This window comes from Salmo salar, chromosome ssa09 (genome assembly GCF_905237065.1).
Source record: "Salmo salar chromosome ssa09, Ssal_v3.1, whole genome shotgun sequence".
Classification (NCBI taxonomy): domain Eukaryota; kingdom Metazoa; phylum Chordata; class Actinopteri; order Salmoniformes; family Salmonidae; genus Salmo; species Salmo salar.
The window spans coordinates 15279727-15302821 of NC_059450.1; the positions used below are offsets into that span (position 1 = coordinate 15279727).

The window sequence follows — 23095 nt, forward strand, 5'->3', positions numbered from 1 at the left end:
TATGGTAATTAATATAGTGCAGATTGTATACTGTAGTATTTACTGTAGTGTTTTTGCAGACTGTACTATACTGTAGTATTTATTGTAGTGTTTTTTCAGATTGTAGTATACTGTAGTGTTTATGATAGGGTTTTTGCAGACATTACTGTAGTAGTTACTATAGTGTTTTTGTTTTATTATCTTTGACATAGAAGTGGTGGCTTTCTCCTTCAGGAAACCTACTGGAGAAATACTAAACGAGCAAATTTTCCATAACCTGTTGGTAGGTAGGACTGGGGTTTGAACGGATAATAATATATTCTAGAACCTGTATAGAACACAATATGGTCCATACTTGGCATGCAGGTTTCTCACTTATGGGTGGCACAAATTGGTATATGGGGGAGGGGAATGGACAGGGTATATGGAAATGAAATACTGTATAATTTACTATAGTTAAAAAAGTGTAGTGTTTTTGCAGACTGTAGTGTTACATTTGATTAGATTTTTGCCCCTCTTTTCGTGTTATCGAATTACAATCTTGTCTCATCGTTGCAACTCCCCAACGGGCTCGGGAGAGGTGAAGGTCGCGCTGCTTCTTAACACCCGCTCACTTAACCCCGGAAGCCAGCTGCACCAATGTGTCGGATGAAACACCGCTCAACTGACGACTGAAGTCAGCTTGCAGGCATACGGCCCGCCACAAGGAGTTGCTAGAGTGCGATGAGCCAAGTAAAGCCCATCCGGTCACACCCTCCCCTAATCCGGACGACGCTGCGCCAATTGTGCGTCGCCCTATGGGATTCCCAGGCACGGCCAGTTCTGACACAGCCTGGGATCAAACCCAAGGCTGTAGTGATGCTGCACCACTTGGGAGGCCCCGGACTGTAGTGTTTTAGCGGACATTTACTGTAATATTTTTTTGTAGATAATACTTCAGTATTTACTTTAGTATTCTACAAAATTCTATAGTAAGTACTACACATGAATGAGGGGTACTACAGTATGTAGTAGAATAATCTACAGTATTCTACAATTTACTATAGAATTCTATAGTAAGTACTGTAGTATTCTATTGTAAACTGTAGTATTTTTTCATATGAGCTGTTTCTTGTCCTTGTATGGTTTGTTAATTGTCCTTGTCAATGGCTGCTGTGTTTGCCCAGTGTTTCTCCCATTTCCTTGTTACCGCACTTCCTCACCTTCACCCCTGGGGCACTCTCATATATCATTCATATCCTTGTCAATTTAGGTCACAGAGCAGTGGCAGAGTTATATTGCAATAAAAGCATAGTCATTTTATGAGATCCTGTGGTAGTTCAAAGGTGGATCTCAGTGTAAAATCCATCTCCCATAGACGTTCAGTCTAAATGGTTTTAGAGTTTTGTCTTGAATAAAAGGTGTTCTTCATTGTGTCAGTGCAGGTATGAGAAAGTCACTATTCTCTGAGCCACAGCTATAGTTTATTCTTTATTGCGTTTTTAATTTAAGCATTATATCAGACATAAATACATTCAATTGTACTTGGCGAGTCCATCTTTCCCTGATGTAATTGTTAATGTAGCGCCACTGTCTGCCAGTGCAAGCATCCTTTCATTCTTCCTCAAAGGCCACTCGTCTCTCTTTGTTCATGGTTGAATATGGAAACAGTAATAACAGGAGAGTTCAGGAGTCCATTTTATTAATGTGCCATTGTAAAACCCTCCTCCCAGACCAGCACTTTCAGAACCTCGTATTTCTGTCTGCCTATTCTATTCTGCTGTGTCAGTCAGTACGACACCGTGACTGACATGTGCTGGACTCTATCAATGTACTATTAGATTAATTATTTTCTTGGCACTCGCAGAACAGGCTGCTTTGTGCTAGCACAGTCTTCTATTTGGAAAGGGGGAATGTTTTGTCAGTGATATTTTGGCATACCAAAAATTCTATATTTCTTCTTGGTCATTTGATTGACACCCTTAAACTTAACAGCAAAAGTGCCAGTATAGAGATTGATGTAACATGATGTCAAAGTTGTGTTGTTAATACAGTGTGAAACCTGTTGCCATAGGTAAATGCAAACGTGCCTGTTGTAATTCTTGTCATTGTAACGGCCGTCGTCAAAATGAGACCAAGGTGCAGCGGAGGATGTGTTCATCATGAATAATTTTAATGGACCGAATGAACACTTCACAAAAATCAACCAAAAACGACCAGTAACAGTTCTGTCAGGTGTAACAAAACTAAACAGGAAATATTCACCCACAAAACCCAAAGGAAAAACAGGCTGCCTAAGTATGACTCCCAATCAGCAAAAACGATGTTCCTGATTGGGAGCCATACCCGGCCGAAACAAAGCAATCCCAAACATAGAAAAGCAGACATAGAATGCCCACCCAAATCACACCCTGACCAAACCTTAATAGAGACATAAAAAGGATCTCTCAGGTCAGGGCGTGACAGTCATGGAGATTCTATGTATCTCTATCCATTTCTACGGTGCTTGTGGTATCCCTGCTGTACTGCCGCATCAGCTCTATGTTGGTCTTGATCCAGTTATGCCTACCTCGCTCTGTATGACTGTGGTGTGTTTCTCTCCTCCCCAACCCCTGCATGCTGCAGCAGCTCTACTCATTACCATTCAACACTGGTTGCTAAATTACCGTTAGGGTACAGCAAGGCTTTTTCCTGGAAAATATTGACATCACAGCAAGTGTAGCAAACACTATCCCTTAGTACTCACACCACTGTCAGCATGACACAATTAAAATGAGTTACCCAGGATTCTGGGGTGTTAATTACATTTCATTTACACTGCTTGTTTGTTTTTTTTGCAAAGGATTATTATTATTTTGTCTGATAACAAGTTGAAATGAATTTTGAACGGTTTAAAAGTCCTCTGTGGGCGTATATGTCGTTGACGTGTGAAAGCACGTCAGTGCGATTGGACACGCACTCACGCAGTACTACACAATGCAGAGGTTTATTATATTATGTGATGATAGTGGCTTTGCTAATGCCCTTCATCTGCCTATGATCCAAAACCAGTAGCTATGAAAACAACACAGTTTTGGGATTTGGGTACTAAGAATTACACTCCATTAAGAATGCCACTAAAAAGGGAGTGATTTAGAAGATGGAGCAGCAGATATCCATTACACGTATTATGCTCTGAGGGTCTCTCTGGATAATGCCTCTCTCAGCAGTTAGTCCAGGAGCCTGCTGCTTTTAGTGAAAGAGGAATATCTATATGGATCATTTTATGTTGCCCGGCCCCGTGCCCTGCCTCAGAGTCCATTGACAACACAAGTATGGAGACAGTTGATGAAGTTCCTCCTGTATTCACTGTAGACAGTGTTGGGCTACCTCAGCATGTTAGTGTTGGGCTACCTGGTTCAGGCCAGGCTGAAGAATGCCTGCTGTGGAGGCCTTTACTTCATGACTGAATGGACTTAGTAATATTCTCTTTGTCTTACCATGTCTTCCTGTGACACGCCAGGACTGCTCCGGTATTGCCTGTCTGTCTATTGCATCTATTGAAGTTTGAGCCTCACCTCTGGGCCCAGTAGTTTTGGCTGTAAAAGGGCACAAGGCGAGACCCAGATGCAGACACAGGAGGCAGATGGTTAGAGTCCAAGATGTTTATTAACAATCTTTAATTGGTAGGCAAGAGAATAGTCGTGGACAGGCGAAAGGTCAAAACCAGTTCAGCGATCCAGAGGTATAGAATGGCAGGCAGGCTCGAAGTCAGGGCAGGCAGAATGGTCAGGCAGGCAGGAATGGAGTCCAGAAACATGCAAAGGTCAAAACCGGGTGGACTAGTAGACAAGCAGGAGCACGGGAAAAACCACACTGGTTGATTTGAACATACAAGACGAACTGGCACAGAGAGACAGGAAACACAGGGATAAATACACTGAGGAAAATAAGCGACACCTGGAGGGGGTGGAGACAATCACAAGGACAGGTGAAAGATCAGGGTGTGACAGGCTGACCTTGAGGCCCAGAGTTTTGCCTGGTAAGGTCACATGGTCAGTAAAACTCCTGGCTCTACTAATTTCCCTTTTAATTGTACATGTTAATTTTGACTAATTAGGAACTCAAAAGAGACTTTATATCTTAGTTGTTTTAGACCCGGGCTTGTGCCATACTTTTGATCTCTGCCATTGCTCAAAAAAATGTCCCGATTTGGCTGTAGTATGGGGCTCCATGCTTGAGTGGTACTGCTGATCTGAGTGGTAATGCTGATCTGAGTGGTAATGCTTATCTGAGTGGCAATGCTGATCTGAGTGGCACTGCTGATCTGAGTGGTAATGCTGATCTGAGTGGTAATGCTGATCTGAGTGGCAATGCTGATCTGAGTGGCACTGCTGATTTGAGTGGCACTGCTTATCTGAGTGGTACTGCTGATCTGAGTGGTAATGCTTATCTGAGTGGCACTGCTGATCCGAGTGGTACTCCTTACCTGAGTAGTAATGCTTATCTGAGTGGCACTGCTGATCTGAGTGGCACTGCTGATCTGAGTGGCACTGCTGATCTGAGTGGTACTGTTGATCTGAGTGGCACTGCTGATCTGAGTGGCACTGTTGATCTGAGTGGTACTGTTGATCTGAGTGGTAACGATGATCTGAGTGGTAATGCTGATCTGAGTGGTAATGCTGTTCTGAGTGGTAATGCTGTTCTGAGTGGTAATGCTGATCTGAGTGGTAATGCTGCTCTGAGTGGTAATGCTGATCTGAGTGGTAATGCTGATCTGAATGGTAATGCTGATCTGAGTGGTAATGCTGATCTGAGTGGTACTGCTGATCTGAGTAGTAATGCTGATCTGAGTGGCACTGCTGATCTGAGTGGCACTGCTGATCTGAGTGGCACCTGACATGAAAGCTCTCATAATATCATGGCTCACTGCTTGTTTGGACTGAATTGGATTGGATTTGAGGCACCTGTGTGAGTGAGCAAGGTTGGATTTCTGTTCCCACTTGAAGCAATTTCCTCTCCCTCGGGGTCGCGGTGGGTGTAAATTTGACGGCAGAGGTTCCTGTAGCTAATTGTGTTAAAGTGAGAACAGCCTTTGGTTTGTGTTACCTCCCTCTCATAGCTGACAGGGTGGCTCTTTATCCACTTTCTCACCAATAAAGAATCCATCACCATCAACAAGCCTGTCTCTAGGCCGTTCAGCTGAAACGCCCCACCACAAGAGGGGACTGATGTTTTAATTAATAATAATTCACCCCCCCACAAAGGTGCCTTGGGGTCCCAAGCTGTAGGTTGTAGACTAAGATAAATGAATGTAATTTGTATCGGATTTCACGCCGCGATACAAGGGACTAGCAAAACTCTTTTAAGGGATGTATTATTGGTGATGATATAGGACTGGAAAGGCATTTAAATAAAGCATCACTGCATAGCAGGAAAAGTTAATGAGTCAATCAGGCATGGTACACATAGCGCTTGATAGAGGAGCACTCCCCACTCATTGGAGAGAGGCACACTTTCTCTAATGGCTGCCTTCTCATTGGGAATGGGGGGGGGACAAGATCTACACCACGCAAAAATCAATCCCAGCTATTTGAGGCAGGTTTTAAAATAACTCTGTTTTTTTTTTCTCCAAATTATGATTAGCCTCTTGAGTAGCATTCGTAATGAATTAAAATGAACATGCATGAAGCATTCGTTAGTTACTGATGTGACATAAGGCAATTAGTCATTCGGATTGCGGATCATATGAACGCTTGTTTGTCACATCTTATTGTCGGAGAGAAATCCCATTCCATTGATTAGTTGCTGTTTGAGACACTGATTCGTTGTTTGTTGAGCTGTTCCCATAAGACTTCTACTATATACAGTAGATATGTGTGGTACTTTCCCTCATAGTTAAAGTCATTGTTGCCTTTAAGGGTACAGTCATTATGGACTATAATATCCCTTTCATACATTTTAGTCACTTACAGGAGGAATTAGGGTTAAGTGCCTTGCTCAAGGGCACATTAACACATTTTTCACCTAGTCTGGTCAGGGATTCGAACCAGCGACCTTTCGGTTACTGGCCCAACGCTTTTAACCGAGCTACAGCCTCTACAGGCAGAATTCTTCAGCCTGGCTTGAACCAGGTAGGCCAACACTGCAACACCAACATGCGGGTAGTCTACAGTGAATAGACAGACCAAAATCCCACTATTTAACCATGGCAGATTTTTTTTATACCAGCTTTCTGGAATATCTGAAAGGGGTAGGGGTAAAAAACATAGTCAATTAAAACCCACCTAAAGATCTAGTCATGATTCCTGCATTTTCCCAGACCCTGTAACCAAAATACAGGTTTCCGGTCTGTGTGAATGGTTCTTAAAAACAGTGGTAAATAAGGGGCTGTTTGAAAATGGGTCATGTAAACATTGCCTTATATTTTTTTTGCCATGTACCTGTTATTTATCTCTTACTGTATGTTCATGATGGGGATGATGATGATAATGGCTAATCATAATTAGACGCTGATGATTATAATGGATTTATAATGTGGCTTAAACCCATCTGTAGGCCCCTCTGACTTCCTTACTGTCTCCTGACCCCTTGTCTTCCGGGGTCGAGGCTAAACTTCACTACTCATTATCTTCAGTCCCACGGACAGTAAACAGTCAGACAGTGGTTATTTTCTATTGGGCTTTGCTGTTAGTTCTGGTTGTCTGGGATGCTGTCCTTCCTGTTATAGAGCAGACACATTTCCCAGAAGTTATAATGCCTAGTGTGTGCCTATTGCCCTCATCTGTTCACCCTCAAGGTTTAATGCACTCTCTTTCTCTCCCCCTCACTTCCTTTTACTCTCCCTCCCTCTCTCTCTCTCTGGAGTTCATTCTCCAGCTTTATAACACACTATCTTTCTCCTAGCTGCAGTATTCTCCCTCTCCTTTGTACTCTTACATATGACTTTTCCCTCTCTCTCTCTCTCTCTCGCCGTTTTGGTAGAACGCAGCACAATGACTTTATCTAAAAAGCATCTTTGTTTAACCACTGAAAGAATACACAAGGTCCCAGTCACAGCCAGCATGAAAGGCAGGCAGAGAAAGTGAGAAGGGAGGTAGAGATTCACGTCATATCATAGTTTCATATTTGTCACCAATGGGAAGTGCATTAGCAACACTTAGAGACATTAAAGGCAAATGTGCAGGGGTAAAAAAAATTATGAAGAGTTGCCTTTTTGTGAAGCAGATTGTCTAAGCTCTGTCGACTATACTAGTCATTTTTACGCCGTGGCTGTGGGGATGGGTGAAGTAATGCACATTATCTCCGTCAGTCAATGTGCTGCGGTTTCATCTGATGTTGTCAGCTAAAAGCTGGAGCTGCTTTCATTGTTCATGGATGGAACTTTAAGTTGTATTTTACTCCTCAGTTACGCACAATTAATCTGCCGTAGGAAAATTACTTTTTTTATTCAAGACGAGATCCTCTGTCTTTTAATTGGGTGTGTTTTACACTTCATGGGTAAATGAGCCATGGCCTACTTATCATTGCTGATGATCTTAAGACTCATTTTGTTTTTGAATTGTACCACTGTGTGCACCTTACGTTAAAGCTAAAAGTCATCATAATTGGATACCCCCATGATGTCTAGTGTGTCTGTCTGTGTGTTATACAGACACCGAGCAATAGTTCGGCCCCTGAGCAAGGCAGTTAACCCACTGTTCCCCGGGCGCCAAAGACGTGGATGTCGATTAAGGCAGCCCCCTCATGCACCTCTCTGATTCAGAGGGGTTGGGTTAAATGCGAAAGACAAATTTCAGTTGTGCAACTGACTAGGTATCCCCCTTTCACTTTCCCAATAACATGAGGTACTGTCTGCCATGAAGCACCATTTACTGACACCACTCTGTCAGTCTACACCTTTTACCATCTTCCACATGGCCATTAGTTGCTGTTACGGTGGTCAGTTTGTCCATAAACATGTTCTTGTATCACCCTAATGTTTGCTGCACTTTGGTGAACATCACAGGCAAACATTTGATGTCTCCACAAACATACAAATTCAGAATCCATTGATGTTGCACTGTGATCTCAGTCCCACCCGCATCCATTGACTCCCCCAGCAGTGGACATAGTAACATTGCTTCTTCTCTGCCCACAGCTCTTACCGGGTGGATAAAATGAACAGTGACGTGCGGAACTACATCACCAATTTTGCTGCAGACTTAAGGTGTGTACAAGCACAGTGTTCTCCCTCTCTTTCTCCTACCTCCCCCTCGCTCTCTGGTGCTGCCATGTTGCGGTGGTCAGGCTGAAAAGCCAGCTGGCACTGAGCCCCGCTGACAGACTCAATATGGACACCTCGTACAGCAAACACTCACTCCTAGTCAATGGCAAGTCAGCCAGTGTCACGATCGTCGTTGTAATCATACTCAGACCAAGGCGCAGCGTACGTAGAGTTCCACATCTTTATTAAATGAAACTCACAAAAACAATAAAGAGCAATGAACACGTGAAGCTATGAAGTGCTCACAGGCAACTCCACATAAACAAGATCCCACAAACACAGGTGGAAAAAATAACCACTTAAATATGATACCCAATTAGAGACAACGATTACCAGCTGCCTCTAATTGGGAATCATACAAATCACCAACATAGAAATAGTAACCTAGAACCCCACATAGAAATAAACTAGAATACCCCCCCAGTCACGCCCTGACCTACTTCACTATAGAGAAACAATGGCTCTCTATGGTCAGGGCGTGACAGTACCCCCCCCCAAAAGGTGCGGACTCTGGCAGCAAAACCAAAAAACCAAATAGGTAGGGTAGGGGGGTGATTAGTGTCGGTGGTGGCTCTGGTACTGGACGAAGTACCGCTCATCCCGCGGATCCACCAGCATCAGGGGCGGCTCTGGTGTGGGACAAAGAACCCGCTCAGCTCGCAGATCCACCATCTTTGGTGGTGGCTCTGGTGCGGACCGAAGAAACCGTTCATCCCACGGATCCAGCCATGGACCCAGGCAGAACACTGTGCCTGGACTGGATCTCGATGCCGAGGAAGACTCCTGCCAAGGAGCGGGACTGGACACCAGCCCTGGCCTGGACATCGGTGCAGAGGAAGACTCCTGCCATGGAACGGGACGCCGCGTCTGGACATCGGCGCCGAGGAAGACTCCGGCAATGGAGCAGGACTGGAAGCCGTGCTTGGACTGGGCATCAGCGCAGAGGGAGGCTCCTGTCCTGGAGCAGGACTGGATGCCGTAGCTGAACTGAACACCGGCGCAGAAGAAGACTCCGGCCATGGAGCAGGACTGGGCATCGACGCAGGGGAAGGCTCCGGCCTTGGAGCTGGACTGGACACCGTGCCTGGACTGGGCATTGGCGCAGAGGGAGGCTCCTGCCCTGGAGCAGGACTGGACGCCTTGCCTGGAAGCTCCAGACCATTGACCCCCGCTAGAGGTTCCGGACCGTTGACCATCGCTGGAGGTTCCGGACTGTGAAGGCGCACTGGAGGCCTGGTGCGTGGAGCTGGCACAGGACGCACTGGGCTGTGGAGGCGCACTGGAGACCTGGTGCGTAGAACCGGCATCAATGGTACCGGTTCGATGACACACTGGAGCTGGCACAGGACACACTGGACTGGGGACACGCATTTCAGGGCGAGTGAGTGGAAGAGACACAGGACGTACCGGACTGGGGAGGCACACTGGAGGCCAGATACGTGAAACCGGTGCAGCTGACACCAGACTGGTGTCACGCTCCTCAGCACACCCACGCTGCAGCTCTCTCATCACCACCACCACCTCTCTGGAATCTTTCAGCGAGTTCCTCCTTCGACTCCCTGATGGTCTCTGGCTCATTCCTCGGCTCCGCTGACCACCCCGTGTGCCCCCCAAAACATTCGGGCTGTCTTTTGGGCTGTCTTTGAGGCCGCGAACCCCGGCGTCGTCTCGGTCCTCCCTTCTCTCCCTGCGTTTGCCGCCAAGGAAGGCAATCCTGTCCTGCCAGGATCCCTTCCCATCCAAGATCTCCTCCTAAGTCCAGGATACCTTCTCCTCCTGGACACGCTGCTTGGTCCTGATGTGGTGGGATCTTCTGTCACGATCGTCGTTGTAATCATACTCAGACCAAGGTGCAGTGTACGTAGAGTTCCACATCTTTATTAAATGAAACTCACAAAAACAATAAAGCGCACCGAACACGTGAAGCTATGGCGTGCTCACAGGCAACTCCACATAACCAAGATCCCACAAACACAGGTGGAAAAATAACTACTTAAATATGATCCCCAATTAGAGACAACGATTACCAGCTCCCTCTAATTGGGAATCATACAAATCTCCAACATAGAAATAGTAACCTAGAACCCCACATAGAAATAATCAACTAGAATACCCCCCAGTCACGCCCTGACCTACTTCACCATAGAGAAACAATGGCTCTCTGTGGTCAGGGCGTGACAGCCAGGCCAATCTCCTATTTCTCTTGCCATGCCGCCAAGCCATACAGCATCGTAGAACACAACAAAGGCTCTGTCTAACCTACATGGGCTCTTAGCTATATTGACAACACGGATTTGGTTCTGTCTTTAACTGCCATTGAATGTATCAGTGGTAGCTGGTCTTGACCGGTGACTAATCTCTGTTTTTAATCGTATATTAGTTAGTTTAACTGAGCCTCTGCACCTGAATCCACTTCTTTCCTAGGCTCATCTCTGGATGTCGTCTCACTCAGGGATAACCTGCCATACAGTGTGTGAATGATTGATATAGTCTATGAACGCTGTATACATGTAAAAGGTCCATCTCTGACAGTTCTTGAGGGAGTGGCAGGATTTTAATCACACTGGCATTAGTCACACTAAAAAATACCAATTTTTGTTCCTACACAAAGTCTTGAAAACTGCTTACTCGTCCCTATCTGACATTAGGTGTACTTATTTTGTATTCCTATGCTTTCCTCACCTACCTGTTCTCTTTCCATCTCTTCCTCCATCTGTCTATTTGCACTTAACATGTCATGCTAGCAGTTGTCACGTCCTGACCATAGTAAGTTGTTATTTTCTATGGTAGAGTAGGTCAGGGCGTGACAGGGGGTGTTTGTCTGTTTTTGTATTTCTATGTTCAGTTTCTAGTTTTGTATTTCTATGTTGGTGTTGTTTGGGTTGATCTCCAATCGGAGGCAGCTGATCCTCGTTACCTCTAATTGGAGGTCATATTTATGTTGATGTTTGTCCCACCTGTGTTTGTGGGTGATTAATTTTGAGTAATGTGTTTTCCTCTCTGTTTCACGGTTTGTTGTTTTTTTGTATTTCTAGTATTTGGTGTATTGCATTTCAGTTTCACGTTAAATAAAATATGTGGAACTACGAACACGCTGCATTTTGGTCCGATCATTCTGACAGCAGTCCTAGTCCAACCTCTCTGTGACTCCGTGACTAAAGGCTATTTTGCCCTTCTGGGGAAGCACATTTAATTGACCTGGCTGACTCTCCTGCTCTCTCAGAAATTCTTGCTCTGCTTGCTAACTAGCTCCTAATTAGCATTTACCTAATCTTCAAGCGTTGATTGAATGTTTCAGCACAATAGCAAATCGAATTGCCATTTCGAGGACACTGTTGAGCACAGCAATGGTTTAGTGGGGTGAGGAAGATCCACCTCTCCTGTGGAATGCAATGTCATAATCAGTCTCAGTCTGAAGTTCAGTTCGCCCAGAGGATGTCTGCCATGAAGTTAATAAGACTTCAGTTTTTTCCTCATTGTAACAACTGTGTCAAATTACTTGTTTATTAGTCAAACTATTAAGCTCATTTCTACGGCACCTTGATGACTATTGTCTTTATTTCTCTCTGTGTGTCTCTATCGCTCTCTCTCTCTGTCGTTTCTCCCTCTCTGTCGTATCTCTCTCGCTCTCTCTCTCCATTCAGTCAGAACTACCACTTGCAGACCTCAAGAGACATGCACCCCCACCACCGCAGCATGGCCCTGGAGCCCTCCACCAACTACAAATCCCAGCAGCCACCTCTCCCAGCAGCCCAGTTCCGCTCCAGGAACCAGAGCTACATGCGGGCGGTCAGCACTCTCAGCCAGGCCAGCTGTGTTAGCCAGGTCAGCCAGGTGAGTATCTGGCCTATAACAATGATATGTCCAGGATATTGTCATTGTCTTATGTCAGATATCGCGGCGGCCGTCTGCCCTGACTCTGGCTCCTGTCAATGGATTTCGCGTTCTTTCTCTCTTCCTTTATTCAATGCTGTCTTTAACCTCCCTTAGATCCAGGTACTTTGATCTTATACCATGGCATTGTTGAATACTCGTTTCTGATTGGCTAGAAGGGCACTTTAGAATGGACATTAAATCCATTTTAATGTGTACAAGCCAAATGGAGTATGTTATGTCTCTGGTTTATATTCATTTAAGATCTAAATCTCTCTCTTAAAGTCGGGGTGTATTGATTTGTCCGAAGTCTTAAAAGCTCAACCTCTCTCCCCCTAATTCTCTGGGTCTATCTCTGCCTCCACGGCACCTTGCTGAGGTTATTACAAGATAATACATCTTTCAATAGAACAGGATCTTTATCTCTGATTTTAAAGATTGCCAAATAGCAATGGCGAGATAGAATCGGACCATTTCATTTTCCCTAAATTGATATCTTTAAATCACAAGATGCATATCTGTCTGAGGATAATAAGATTGCCAAATAATGGTTCTGTCGAGGTCAGGACTCACATTCTCTCAGGGGATCCAGAGGGAACTAACACTCATACAGTATGCTATGCCACTACAGAATATGACCTTGAATTCCTCCAATCCTTTAAAAATGTCATCATAGATCTAGCTTACAGAATGCATAATGTGAGCTACTGCGGCAAACTGAAGAAACTGAGAAAAACAACAACAAGCAAAGAACATTGTCCTGCTGAGCAACTCATAGGCTTGACATTTCACAAAGTAATTGCGTATCAAGAAAATGCTCAAATTAAACCCGAATTTGAACAATGCAATTTTGTTTACCTCTCTGCAGACGCTATCCTTTTCAAACATTTGCTCTCTGGCAATTAGCTGGCACCCATTTCAATCAAACACTTTTCTATTAAGTGGAAGAAAAGAGCATAACTCCAAACTTTGTAAACAACCAATTAAGTTTTTCCCACGATGGCAAAAACTTAAAGAAAAGTGAAAGTTGAATTGAACCTTTCTCTCCCTGTTGTTCTCTCCTGCAGGTGAGTGAAACAGATATAAACGGTCAGTTTGAGTCAGTATGTGAGTCGGTGTTCAGTGAGGTGGAATCCCAGGCTGTGGAGGCTCTGGACCTGCCCGGCTGTTTCCGGACACGGAGTCATAGCTACCTGAGGGCCATCCAGGCTGGCTACTCCCAGGATGATGACTGCATCCCCACCATGACCTCCTCCACTGTCACCTCCACCATCAGGTCCACCACAGGTAAGACCAACAGGGAAGGAGGGGACTGCAGCACATAGACAGACACCACGCATAAAGTATACAGTAGTGTATGGACAATTGATTAAGATGACAGCTCGTATCCAAAGTGAATGATGTGTTTAATTAGCCATGCAAAGTAATCCTTATACATAAATTTAGACGGTTACCATTTGTAAATATCAAAATGTTGTATCAAGTGAGATTGATGAAGTTAAGAGCATGCACATGAGATTTCTTGTGATGCTCTGCTCTTGAAATGCTTTATGAAATGGCTTCATACGTTTGCATGAATCACTTTTACATATTTCCTGATTGTTGATATAAAAATTGTATTCAAGTACAGTTTATGAGTTGCTTTGAGCCAATCCATCATATTGCATTTTCAATACAGTAATTCATATCTTCATTCATCATTCATATCAGAGAGTAAAGTTATGAACCCTATTGAAATCATTCTGCAGGTACATGAAGTGAACGTTATATCATGAGACCTTTTCAGATTAAGGCAATGATGGATTTTATTCTCCCTTTGGTTTTTCTTTTACTAGATGGATTTGTTCGCCTTGAGCACAATCTGACTCTAAACCTCATTTCATGATAAGCCACGGGTGCTTTGGGTGTGTTTTCAGCTTGATTGACACTCTGGGCAGTGGAAAAAGGCTGAGATGAACAGTCCTTCAACTCCAGAGTCTTCATGACTGAATGGGTTTACCACAGCTTTATTTACCTGTACTTACAAACCACAAAGTGATGGACACACCTTGTGCTTTGAGTTTTCTCTCCCACAGATTCTACAGTTCAGTTCCTACAGATGTGGTGGGTAATAACTGCGCTGGTCAACAAAATTGAGGTCACAAAAATGTTTTTTTTTTTTTTTAGTGTGAAATAAAATTAACTGCGAGTGTGACACTGAGTGACTAAAAAGCACTTCAGCAAACGGTCCCGTAAGGTCACCTGCTTCGCCAGAGGAGAAATAGTAGGCATGCTATTGTTTTCCATTCCTGGATCTGCACAAACACAACAAGAAGATTGACGGTTTTTCAGTTGTACCCATTCTTTCTGACATGTAGTTCTACCAATGATATATGGGAAGGGTTAAGAGAAGGTGTGACCATCTGGAGAATTGTGCTTTTGATAGACTTTTTCCAGGTTATTTACACTGCTTTCTCAACAAACTAAAACAGCATCTTAAAATGTATAATTGCAATTTCATGTAATCTATGGTGTGGAGAGTGGGGTGTGTCTGATGTCAGGAGTCTTTGGGTGATTGGTTCTCCCCTCTGAGTTCAGGTAGATGGGTTATACTGGACATCATGAAATTCAATAGGGTTCATACTATACTTCCTGATAGAGGCGGGGATGTTCATCTTTGCTTCTTTCCAGTGCACAAAGTTACACCTGTGTCATATGTGGTCAATCTACCAGAGGTTTTGAATACCATGCATACAGTAGTTTTTAACAGTGTCTTATTCTTTGTCATGTGTTTTGGGGGCTGTCTCTGTGCAGTGAAAAGATGAGAAGCATGCATGATACAGGTTCATTTCAGATTGGGAAGGCAGTGTAAACCATAATCAGAAATATGAGTCAAAATGGGACTATGAACATTTAGTTTGTGTTCCTGAAGGTTTCCTTATGTAGCATTGTAGATTCAAGCACATACTGTAATAATGATTTTTAGACACTAAAGATATAGGCCAATTTCAAGTCTTATTTTGACTCATACATTTCTTAACCTAAAAACTGCATGACTTGATTTCTGTGCTTTGTGGCTCTGATAGCACATTCTCTCCAGCTGCTCACACCTGTGGCCTGATGACATACTACACATATTTACGTTTGTCTTCCAGAGGGAAAATATACACAGGAAGCCACTAGCTTACCTGAGTACCAGGCCAGTGTACATCGAGACGTGGCAGACACAGGCCCATTGGCCCATGACGATCTAGGCTGCCCTATCAGAAGAGACAGACTGTACCGCCAAGAGAGTATCGGTGCTACAGCCAAACCCCAGTCTGGGCCCCCTGTTTCACCCAGACTGTTCAGGCCCCCTAAAGCTAGCGTCCAGGCCCCAGAGAGGCCCTCACCCAAAGCAATCCAGGCCAGTATCAAGGAGTCGGCCCAATTGGCTGCAACCATCAGCATGCAGTGGAAGGAGGAAGTGTCGGCCATGCGTCGTGAGCTGTCTGATCTCAGGAGGGACCTGTGCACTGAGCTCAGGGCCTTCAATAGTAACTTCAACAGCTTCACGCAGCACTACAACACGTGGTCTCCACAGCCTGGGGCGTCTGGGGGAACAGGGGCGGCTGGGAAACAGACTAAAGTGGCTCAATTGTCAGTAGGGACGCAGGCCAGGAGCAAGGTGCTGGTGAGACAGAGCACGGCGGACGCAGCCGTCAACTGTCCTGAGGAGGGAGAGATGCAGGAGAAGCAGGCCATCGTGAGGCGCCGTCTTCCTAAACAGATCTCAATGGACCCAGCCATTCTAAGGCGTCCGGCATCGCTGTTTGTGGAGGGTTCTATCCCGATCACTCTAGATCCATTACTTGTGGATCCAGTCACCATGATCCAACCAGAATCAGTGCCAGTAAACTCATCAAACACTGTGGTTTGCCCAGAACCACTAGACCAGAACACGAAGAGGCTATCAATACTGATATCTCCTGACAGAGTCAGCATGAGCTCCTCAGAAACACAGTCAGTGGATCCAGCCATTGAGGACCCCCTAGATTCAGAGCAGCTGTACCCAAAGGCTTTGTGCTCTCCAGATCCAGTGCCCACAGACGTAGCTAATGTGTACCTTGAAGAAACAGACAAGCTGGACCCAGTTAATCTGAACCCCTCAGATACAGGATCAATTGACTCAGTTAATGTGAAACCCCTAGTCCCAGAACCAAGAATTCTGCACCTACCATATCCAGTACCTGAGGTCACTGTGTCCCCACCACAAGAGTCAGACTCTGACTTGTCTGCATCAGATTCAGAATCTGTGGAAGACGATACTGTGCGCCAGAAAAATCCAATGTCTCAAGACCCAGTTCCTGTGTGTCTGCCAGACCCTGAACCATTAGGCCCAGGTCCCATAGTCTCAACAGAGCCAGAAATAAAACCACTGTCCCCTACTAATGTGTACTCATCAGAGAAACTTGATCAATACTCAGTTACCATTTGCCCAACTGTCATAGTTACTCCAGAGAGCCCAACTGATTTAGAACCCCTGGATGTGTGTCTGATCCCACCTGATTCAGAATCACAAGACCTAGCCACTGTCTGCTTTCCAGACCTGCCAGATCCAATCCCCTTAGATTTAGACATATTCTCATCGGAAATAGTAGTGCATGCATATCCAGTCACCATCGACTCGTTTGATGAGTTTGATGACTCTCTGGAGCCAGAATGGCCACCTTGTCCAGAATCAGAGGACCAGGCCACTGATTGCCCATCTGATCCATTTATGGTCCATTTGGACTTAACCACCTTCAATTCCTCAGATGAATCTGATCTGGACTCAGTCTTCTTGGATCCGCCAGAACCTCTGGAGACCGTTAGTGTGAGTTCATCAGATCTCAGCCCAATCGCCATGTACACTCCACCAGAGCCAGTTTCTCTGAGCCCCCCCAGTCCGGACCAAACCTCTATATACCAAATGGAATCAGTATCTGTGGACTCAGCTATGGAGTACCGATTAGATCAAATGCATGAATACCTACCTACTGAGTTCCCTGAAGATCCAGAACCACTGGACCAAGTTACAGTACATTCACCTGGTCTGGTCTCCTTCGGACTGGACAGTCCATTCACCCCAGACTCAGTAGCCCTGGACCCAGCCACGATGTGCCACCCAGAACCAGTCATCCTAGGCCTAGATCCACTACTATTATTACAAGACCCAGCTAGCATTAGCTTGTCCCCATTTGAGATGGCACCCATGGAGCCAGAGGATGCCACAGGGGAAGCCACAGATACCTCTGGCATGGATGTCGTTGAGGACCCTGGAGATCCAGAGGGGGAGACAACTCCTGACAACCCAGGGAAGTCTCACTGTGACCAGGCCTTTCTGTGGGACAGGTGGCAGCAGAAGGCTCCCCAGTGGGAACCACGGTCCATGAAGAGGAGTTCTAGTGTAGAGCTATGGAGTGGGAGATATGAGTACAACAGCGCGGAGATAACATACATGTCTCTGACACTCTGAACAGTAAGAATAATGTAGCGATGAATGATCGGTAGCAGATTACAGCATGGGAACATTTAGTATTGATGTCCAAAGGCGGTGCATTTTCTGGGTATCATGGCCACGTAAATCTCTGTATGAATGTTTCCTATTGCATAGGATAACCCCCTGCCCATTAATGTGGTTTGACATTAAATGACTACATTAGTGGCAGCAACCACATAGTTGAATGGAATGTACCATAAGAATGTGATGAACAATCAAAGAAGTTGAATGTACATCAGACTTCGATTGCACTTGGCTTGAACTGATGGACCAAAGCATTCTGAACTGCTGTACGCATTAGTGAACATTGACATGAACTGTTCTTACAGTTCTTTAAGAGGACTAGTAATGAGTGTATACTTTTTAAATCGATGAGTCTGTCGTCTCTCACAAATGGCATTTACCACATGTTTTACCAAAGACTCTGTGAAGCTCTGTGGTAGACTAAATAGACTGCCCTTTGCTTATGGTTCTTGACAATCTTTGCTCTGACTGTGGATACATTGTTTTTCTGTGGATATATTGTTTTTCCATGACATATCTTGAGTTTTCTGTTCAATGTCACTCCGGAATGGAGCAAAGTAAATCTGGGCAGTTTTCATATAACCATAAATCCCAAAGACTGGCTATTGGATCATATGAGCAATTGGATTTACTCTATAGGAACAAACGGGAACCTCGGGAATTGACATTGTTCATAAAATCTGATTATGGAACAGAAGTACTCAGTAGCTGTTTGGACTGTTGGGAATACTATATGTTTTGTACACATGCAGAAACACACCACAGAGAAATATGCACACACACTTTAAAGACAATTTGAATCCACAAATTACATTACATTCAAGAAGGATTCAAACATGTCAACAGTTTTTTGTATGCATGGACACTTAAGGATACAGAAAGCACCTTGTTCTCCAACAGCTAGGCTGCCCATAACAGCTGAAACAGAGCAGTACCAAGCCAATTGCTTTTCTTTAGTCTTTGGCAGGCCTGCAATCTGGAGGCCACAAACTGTAAGCCTATGTAGGTGGCCAAGACGGCCAACTATCAGTGCTACTAGCTTGCACCAAAGCTGTCCAAGCTTGATACGAGGGGCTGGTATTTAAGAAGCGTGTCACCAAAGGCCTGCTCCATGTTAGCACCTCCATCTGGCCTCCCCTACAACAACAATGTCTGGGGTATTTGGTACACAGGAAAATGCATTATCATCAACATCAAACTAACTTACACAAGAATGTTTAAGGATGTGTGCCGTTGGGGAGACTACCGGTCTCACCTCACTAGCTGTCAGGTCGACAAGGCGGTCATGTCTAGCAATGTACAGGTCCTTGTAGGTCATGGTTTACAGGGTACCAGAGTGCTAGCACACATGCACACACACACACCGTTACTATGCCTATCCCTTGCTTTTGTCAGTTTAGTCAGTCTTGTCCAACACCTACACTGTATACATCAACAGATATTTGACAGAAGCTTCAAAGACATCTGTTGGGATGTTTCCCTTCCAATGTCAACTCCATCCATCCCCAGGTAGCAATGGCATGGAGGTCATGTCTGTCTGTCTGCCGCAGGGGAGTGATGTTGCTGTGTCTCTACTGTCACTGATCATCCTCATGCTCAGGAACCAAAGACTGGGAATGTCATTCTAACAGCTGCTACTCAAGTGTATCCAAATGTTAATGTTCATCCTTTTGTATACAACACAATATGTAAATCACCAGATTATTTCTAAGAATTACTGGTGACATTATTGACCCGGAGACCCGAGATAGTGATGATGATAAACTGCATGGTTATGATGATTCTGAAGACGTATTATTTTGACACCTACTGTACTGCGTTTGGTGCTGGGTCGTATATTTTTGTGCCCAGTGTTGGGAACAGATCCCAGAAACTATTGAAAATATAGAACGACAGCTCTGCTACCAGCAAGGCACCAACCAGATGAAACACGAGACTTCTGTGCTATCCTTATTAAGGAGCTGTGTATGAAATAGCCCATTAAATCCTGGGCTCTAATAAAGTACACTGGGAGAAAAAAAAGATTAGATATGTATTTGATTAGAAATGTATTTGATTAGAAATGTATTTGAGTCTAAGAAGTGATACTCTGTCCTATTGTTTTGAGCAGAAACTGTGCTTAATTCCTTATTTTCATGTGCTGCCGTTTAGAAAAGTTAGATCAATTGGCTGAATCTGACAAGGTTTTCACAGGAGAGAAGTTAATTAGGTTGTATTGTCACATTCATTTACTTCCTTTCCACTGCCTAATACATCAGACTTCCTCTCTCTGTTGCTGCGTTGTTGGATGTTTCATTAGATACAGTGTCATCTAGAAGCAGGCCAAGATGTTATGACATACCAATTGTATGGTGTTCATATTAGGACAGCAACATTTGATGCAACATGAACACACCTCTGACGCATATGATTGAATGAGAGTGTTGGTGTAGAGAACTTCACCTCACAGCGAGTGATCAGCCTAGAATGTTCTTAGTTGTTTTGGATGGGCTATTTTACCCAACATTGATAACTGGAAGTTAAAATACTCTCATTTAGTAGTTATTTTTATTACTATCACCTACTGCTTACTGTCAAGTTAGGAACGTGAAGAGATTCTTCTTCTTCCACCCTCATTGCCTACTGTGGCGTTCCGTTCGTTGCTTAGCAATCCTCAAAGTGCTCATCAACATGGCAGTGCATGAAGTTATTTTTCTAAGCCCACCCAGGAAGGTGAGCCATGCTTGCCAATGCCCATACCTTTAACTGCCCATCCATCATTCATTCTTTTCTGTTTAGCCATGCTAAACGCTCAGTTTTCTTACAAGGATGCTAATACCGTCTACCAGCCAGCCAATGATCTCAGCTGCTTTAGCTTGGGAGTGATGCGTAAATGTCTCACCGTGATTGTTGGGATTTGCTTCTTCTTTGTACATCTTCTCATAGCCTCTTACTGATCCTATTACAGTTTCCAGGGTCAACTAGGGTCATATCTTGTATAAGAACAGATCTTTCATTTCACATTTAAATCATTTGAAATGTAGCAGTGTACTGTACAACTGATTGCTAGTTAAAAACTAAATTAATCTATGTAATCATCAAGGAACCAAAACTTTAATCAGCTAATTATTAGCCAAAAGCCTTATCTTCTGAGTGCATATTTCTATGGATAGATGGCCACAAATGTCACCATTCTTTTCACTGTGTGAATATACAGGTAACTGCCAAAATAAAGGAAACACTTGAGTAAATGAAGGATACAAAGGGATATTGAAAGCAGGTGCTTCCACACAGGTGTGGTTCCTAAATTAATTAAGCAATTAACATCCCATCATGCTTAGGGTGTGTGTGTGTGTGCGCGCGTCTCAGATCTCAACCCAATTGAACACTTATGGAGATTCTGGAGCGGCACCTGAGACAGCATTTTCCACCACCGTCAACAAAACACCAAATGATGGAATTTCTCATGGAGAATGGTGTTGCATCCCTCCAATAGAGTTCCAAACACTTGTAGAATCTATGCCAAGGTTCATTGAAGCTGATTTGGCAGCTTGTGGTGGCCCAACACCCTATTAAGAGACTTTGTGTTGGTGTTTCCTTTATTTTGGCAGTTACCTGTATTTTACTGTTGAAGGAAAAAGTATTCTGCTGCTTCCTCACAATCCAATCATCGTGTTTGAATTGATACTTTATCCTTGATTTATCTGCCATTGTCATCCTGTCTCTGTGGACACTTACAGTACGTAGCTGTTTTTCTGTATAGTGTACTGTGATTGGTGCATGTTCTGGGCACTAGGCAGATGTGACCAGGATGTTGAATGTGATTGGCTGGCTTGTTTCAGGGATCCAGTTCCGCCTTCCCTCTACCTGCACCATTGACCGGACGACCCACGAAACCCCAGGTAAACCTCCTGTCCGAGCCAATAGGTGGTGATGAATAATATGTTTTGAACCAGCGTCATTATCATTTATTCATGAAATACAGTTAAAATGCTGTGAAAGAACAGTCCCACCCTCACACAGGCTTATCAAATTCATCAAGACAAAACACAGCAACACCACCACATTGTTTTACTGCTAAGACCCAGCGACTATCTCTGTGTTCTTGTTTGGTCACTCCTGGCTGTTTTCTCCTTGAGCATCTCTCTACCTTATTGATTCATCAGGCACAAGCCTTTATCTCAAAGGTAGATTGAAAAACGACAGTGGAATGTAAAATGGTCCCGCACCCACTCCTCTTCTACGCCGTTATCCTCTCCCCCTCCTGAAATGCGCTGAGGGAGTGAGAGATGTCGTGAGTGCTCTATCGATGACGAACACTTTCCGGACATTGGCCCACATAACTGATGGTCTGTCAGTTATGAGCCCCCTTGCCTCCCTCCCTCAACCCCTCCCTTCAACCAGACACCCCTCATGCCCCCTCTCTCTCTCTACCCAGGTCCAGCCAGGACTGCAGCAACCCACCTCACACACACACACACACACACACACACACACACACACACACACACACACACACACCACCCTTCTCCTCTGTACAGGCCAAGGTTTCTATGTTTATATCCTTGGGCCTTACTGAACCATATGGCGGGCAGAGCACTTTGTCAAGTCATTTTGTTTTAAAGGATGGAGTTCAGGCAAGGATATTTATATCAGCCACCGTGGCAGATGCTGTGCTGTCAGCTATGGAGTGACAGAGAGGAAGTCACTGGTGTCTGGCACACTTCTCTCTTCTGTCCTGTCCTGTCTGACTAAAGCTCTGTCTCTCTCAATGCTCTCTCTCTCTCTGCTCTCCGTGCTTTATCTCTCTCTCTGTCTCTCTCTCTCTGTCTGTCTGTCTGTCTGTCTGTGCTCTGTCCCGCTCTCTCTCTCTGTGCTCTCTCTCCCTGCTTTCTCCATGCTCTCTCTCCATGCCCCTGTGCTCCTGCTCTCCATACACTCTGCTTTCTCTCTAGGCACTCGCTTCATGCTCTCTCTCTCTGCTCTCTCTCTAGGCACTCGCTAAGGGCTCTCTCTCTCTCCCCCTCCCCTCTCTCTGAAGTAGGTTTAGTTAGTGTCTGAGGTAGTTCCCATCTTAGTTTTTGTTTTGTTTTTTGGGCTGGAACACTCTTGACAGTGATGATAATAGAGTTCTCCATCCATCCACTTCCCAGATAATTTACATATCCTTAAAAGCCTGTGAAATAAAGCACTGTTTTCTGAGAGTGATCAATTTAATCTGGAAGAAATGCTCTTAATGTCACGTCCCTCAAGTCCCTCGCTCTCTCTAGTATTAGCATACAATTCAGACCTGATAAATTGAGATTCCCTAACAGAGACCGAGCACTTGAATCACACTCATTGTGTCTCAAGTTAATTAAACCGGATGTGTGTGTGTGTTGGGGGTGTTTAACCACAAAACGATTCAGCATGATGAATTTGTAATGCTAAAGTTTTCCATAAGAAATCCTCTTGAGTTTGAAGAAAATATTTAAAGAAAAAACAGTTACTATTGTTCTATTCAGAAAGCACAGTTT

At 44.4% G+C, this 23095-nt stretch overlaps 1 protein-coding gene across 2 annotated transcripts in view; it reads left to right on the forward strand.

Moving 5' to 3' along the window:
- The window catches only part of LOC106610776 (disks large-associated protein 2), a 187644-nt gene that overhangs the window by 151156 nt on the left and 13393 nt on the right, over positions 1-23095 (forward strand). For both annotated transcript variants that reach the window (XM_045723417.1, XM_045723418.1), the window contains exons 4-7: positions 8078-8146; positions 11848-12037; positions 13144-13363; positions 21422-21481. In XM_045723417.1, coding sequence (XP_045579373.1) covers positions 8078-8146; positions 11848-12037; positions 13144-13363; positions 21422-21481 — 539 coding nt within the window. The remainder of the gene's footprint in view (positions 1-8077; positions 8147-11847; positions 12038-13143; positions 13364-21421; positions 21482-23095) is intronic.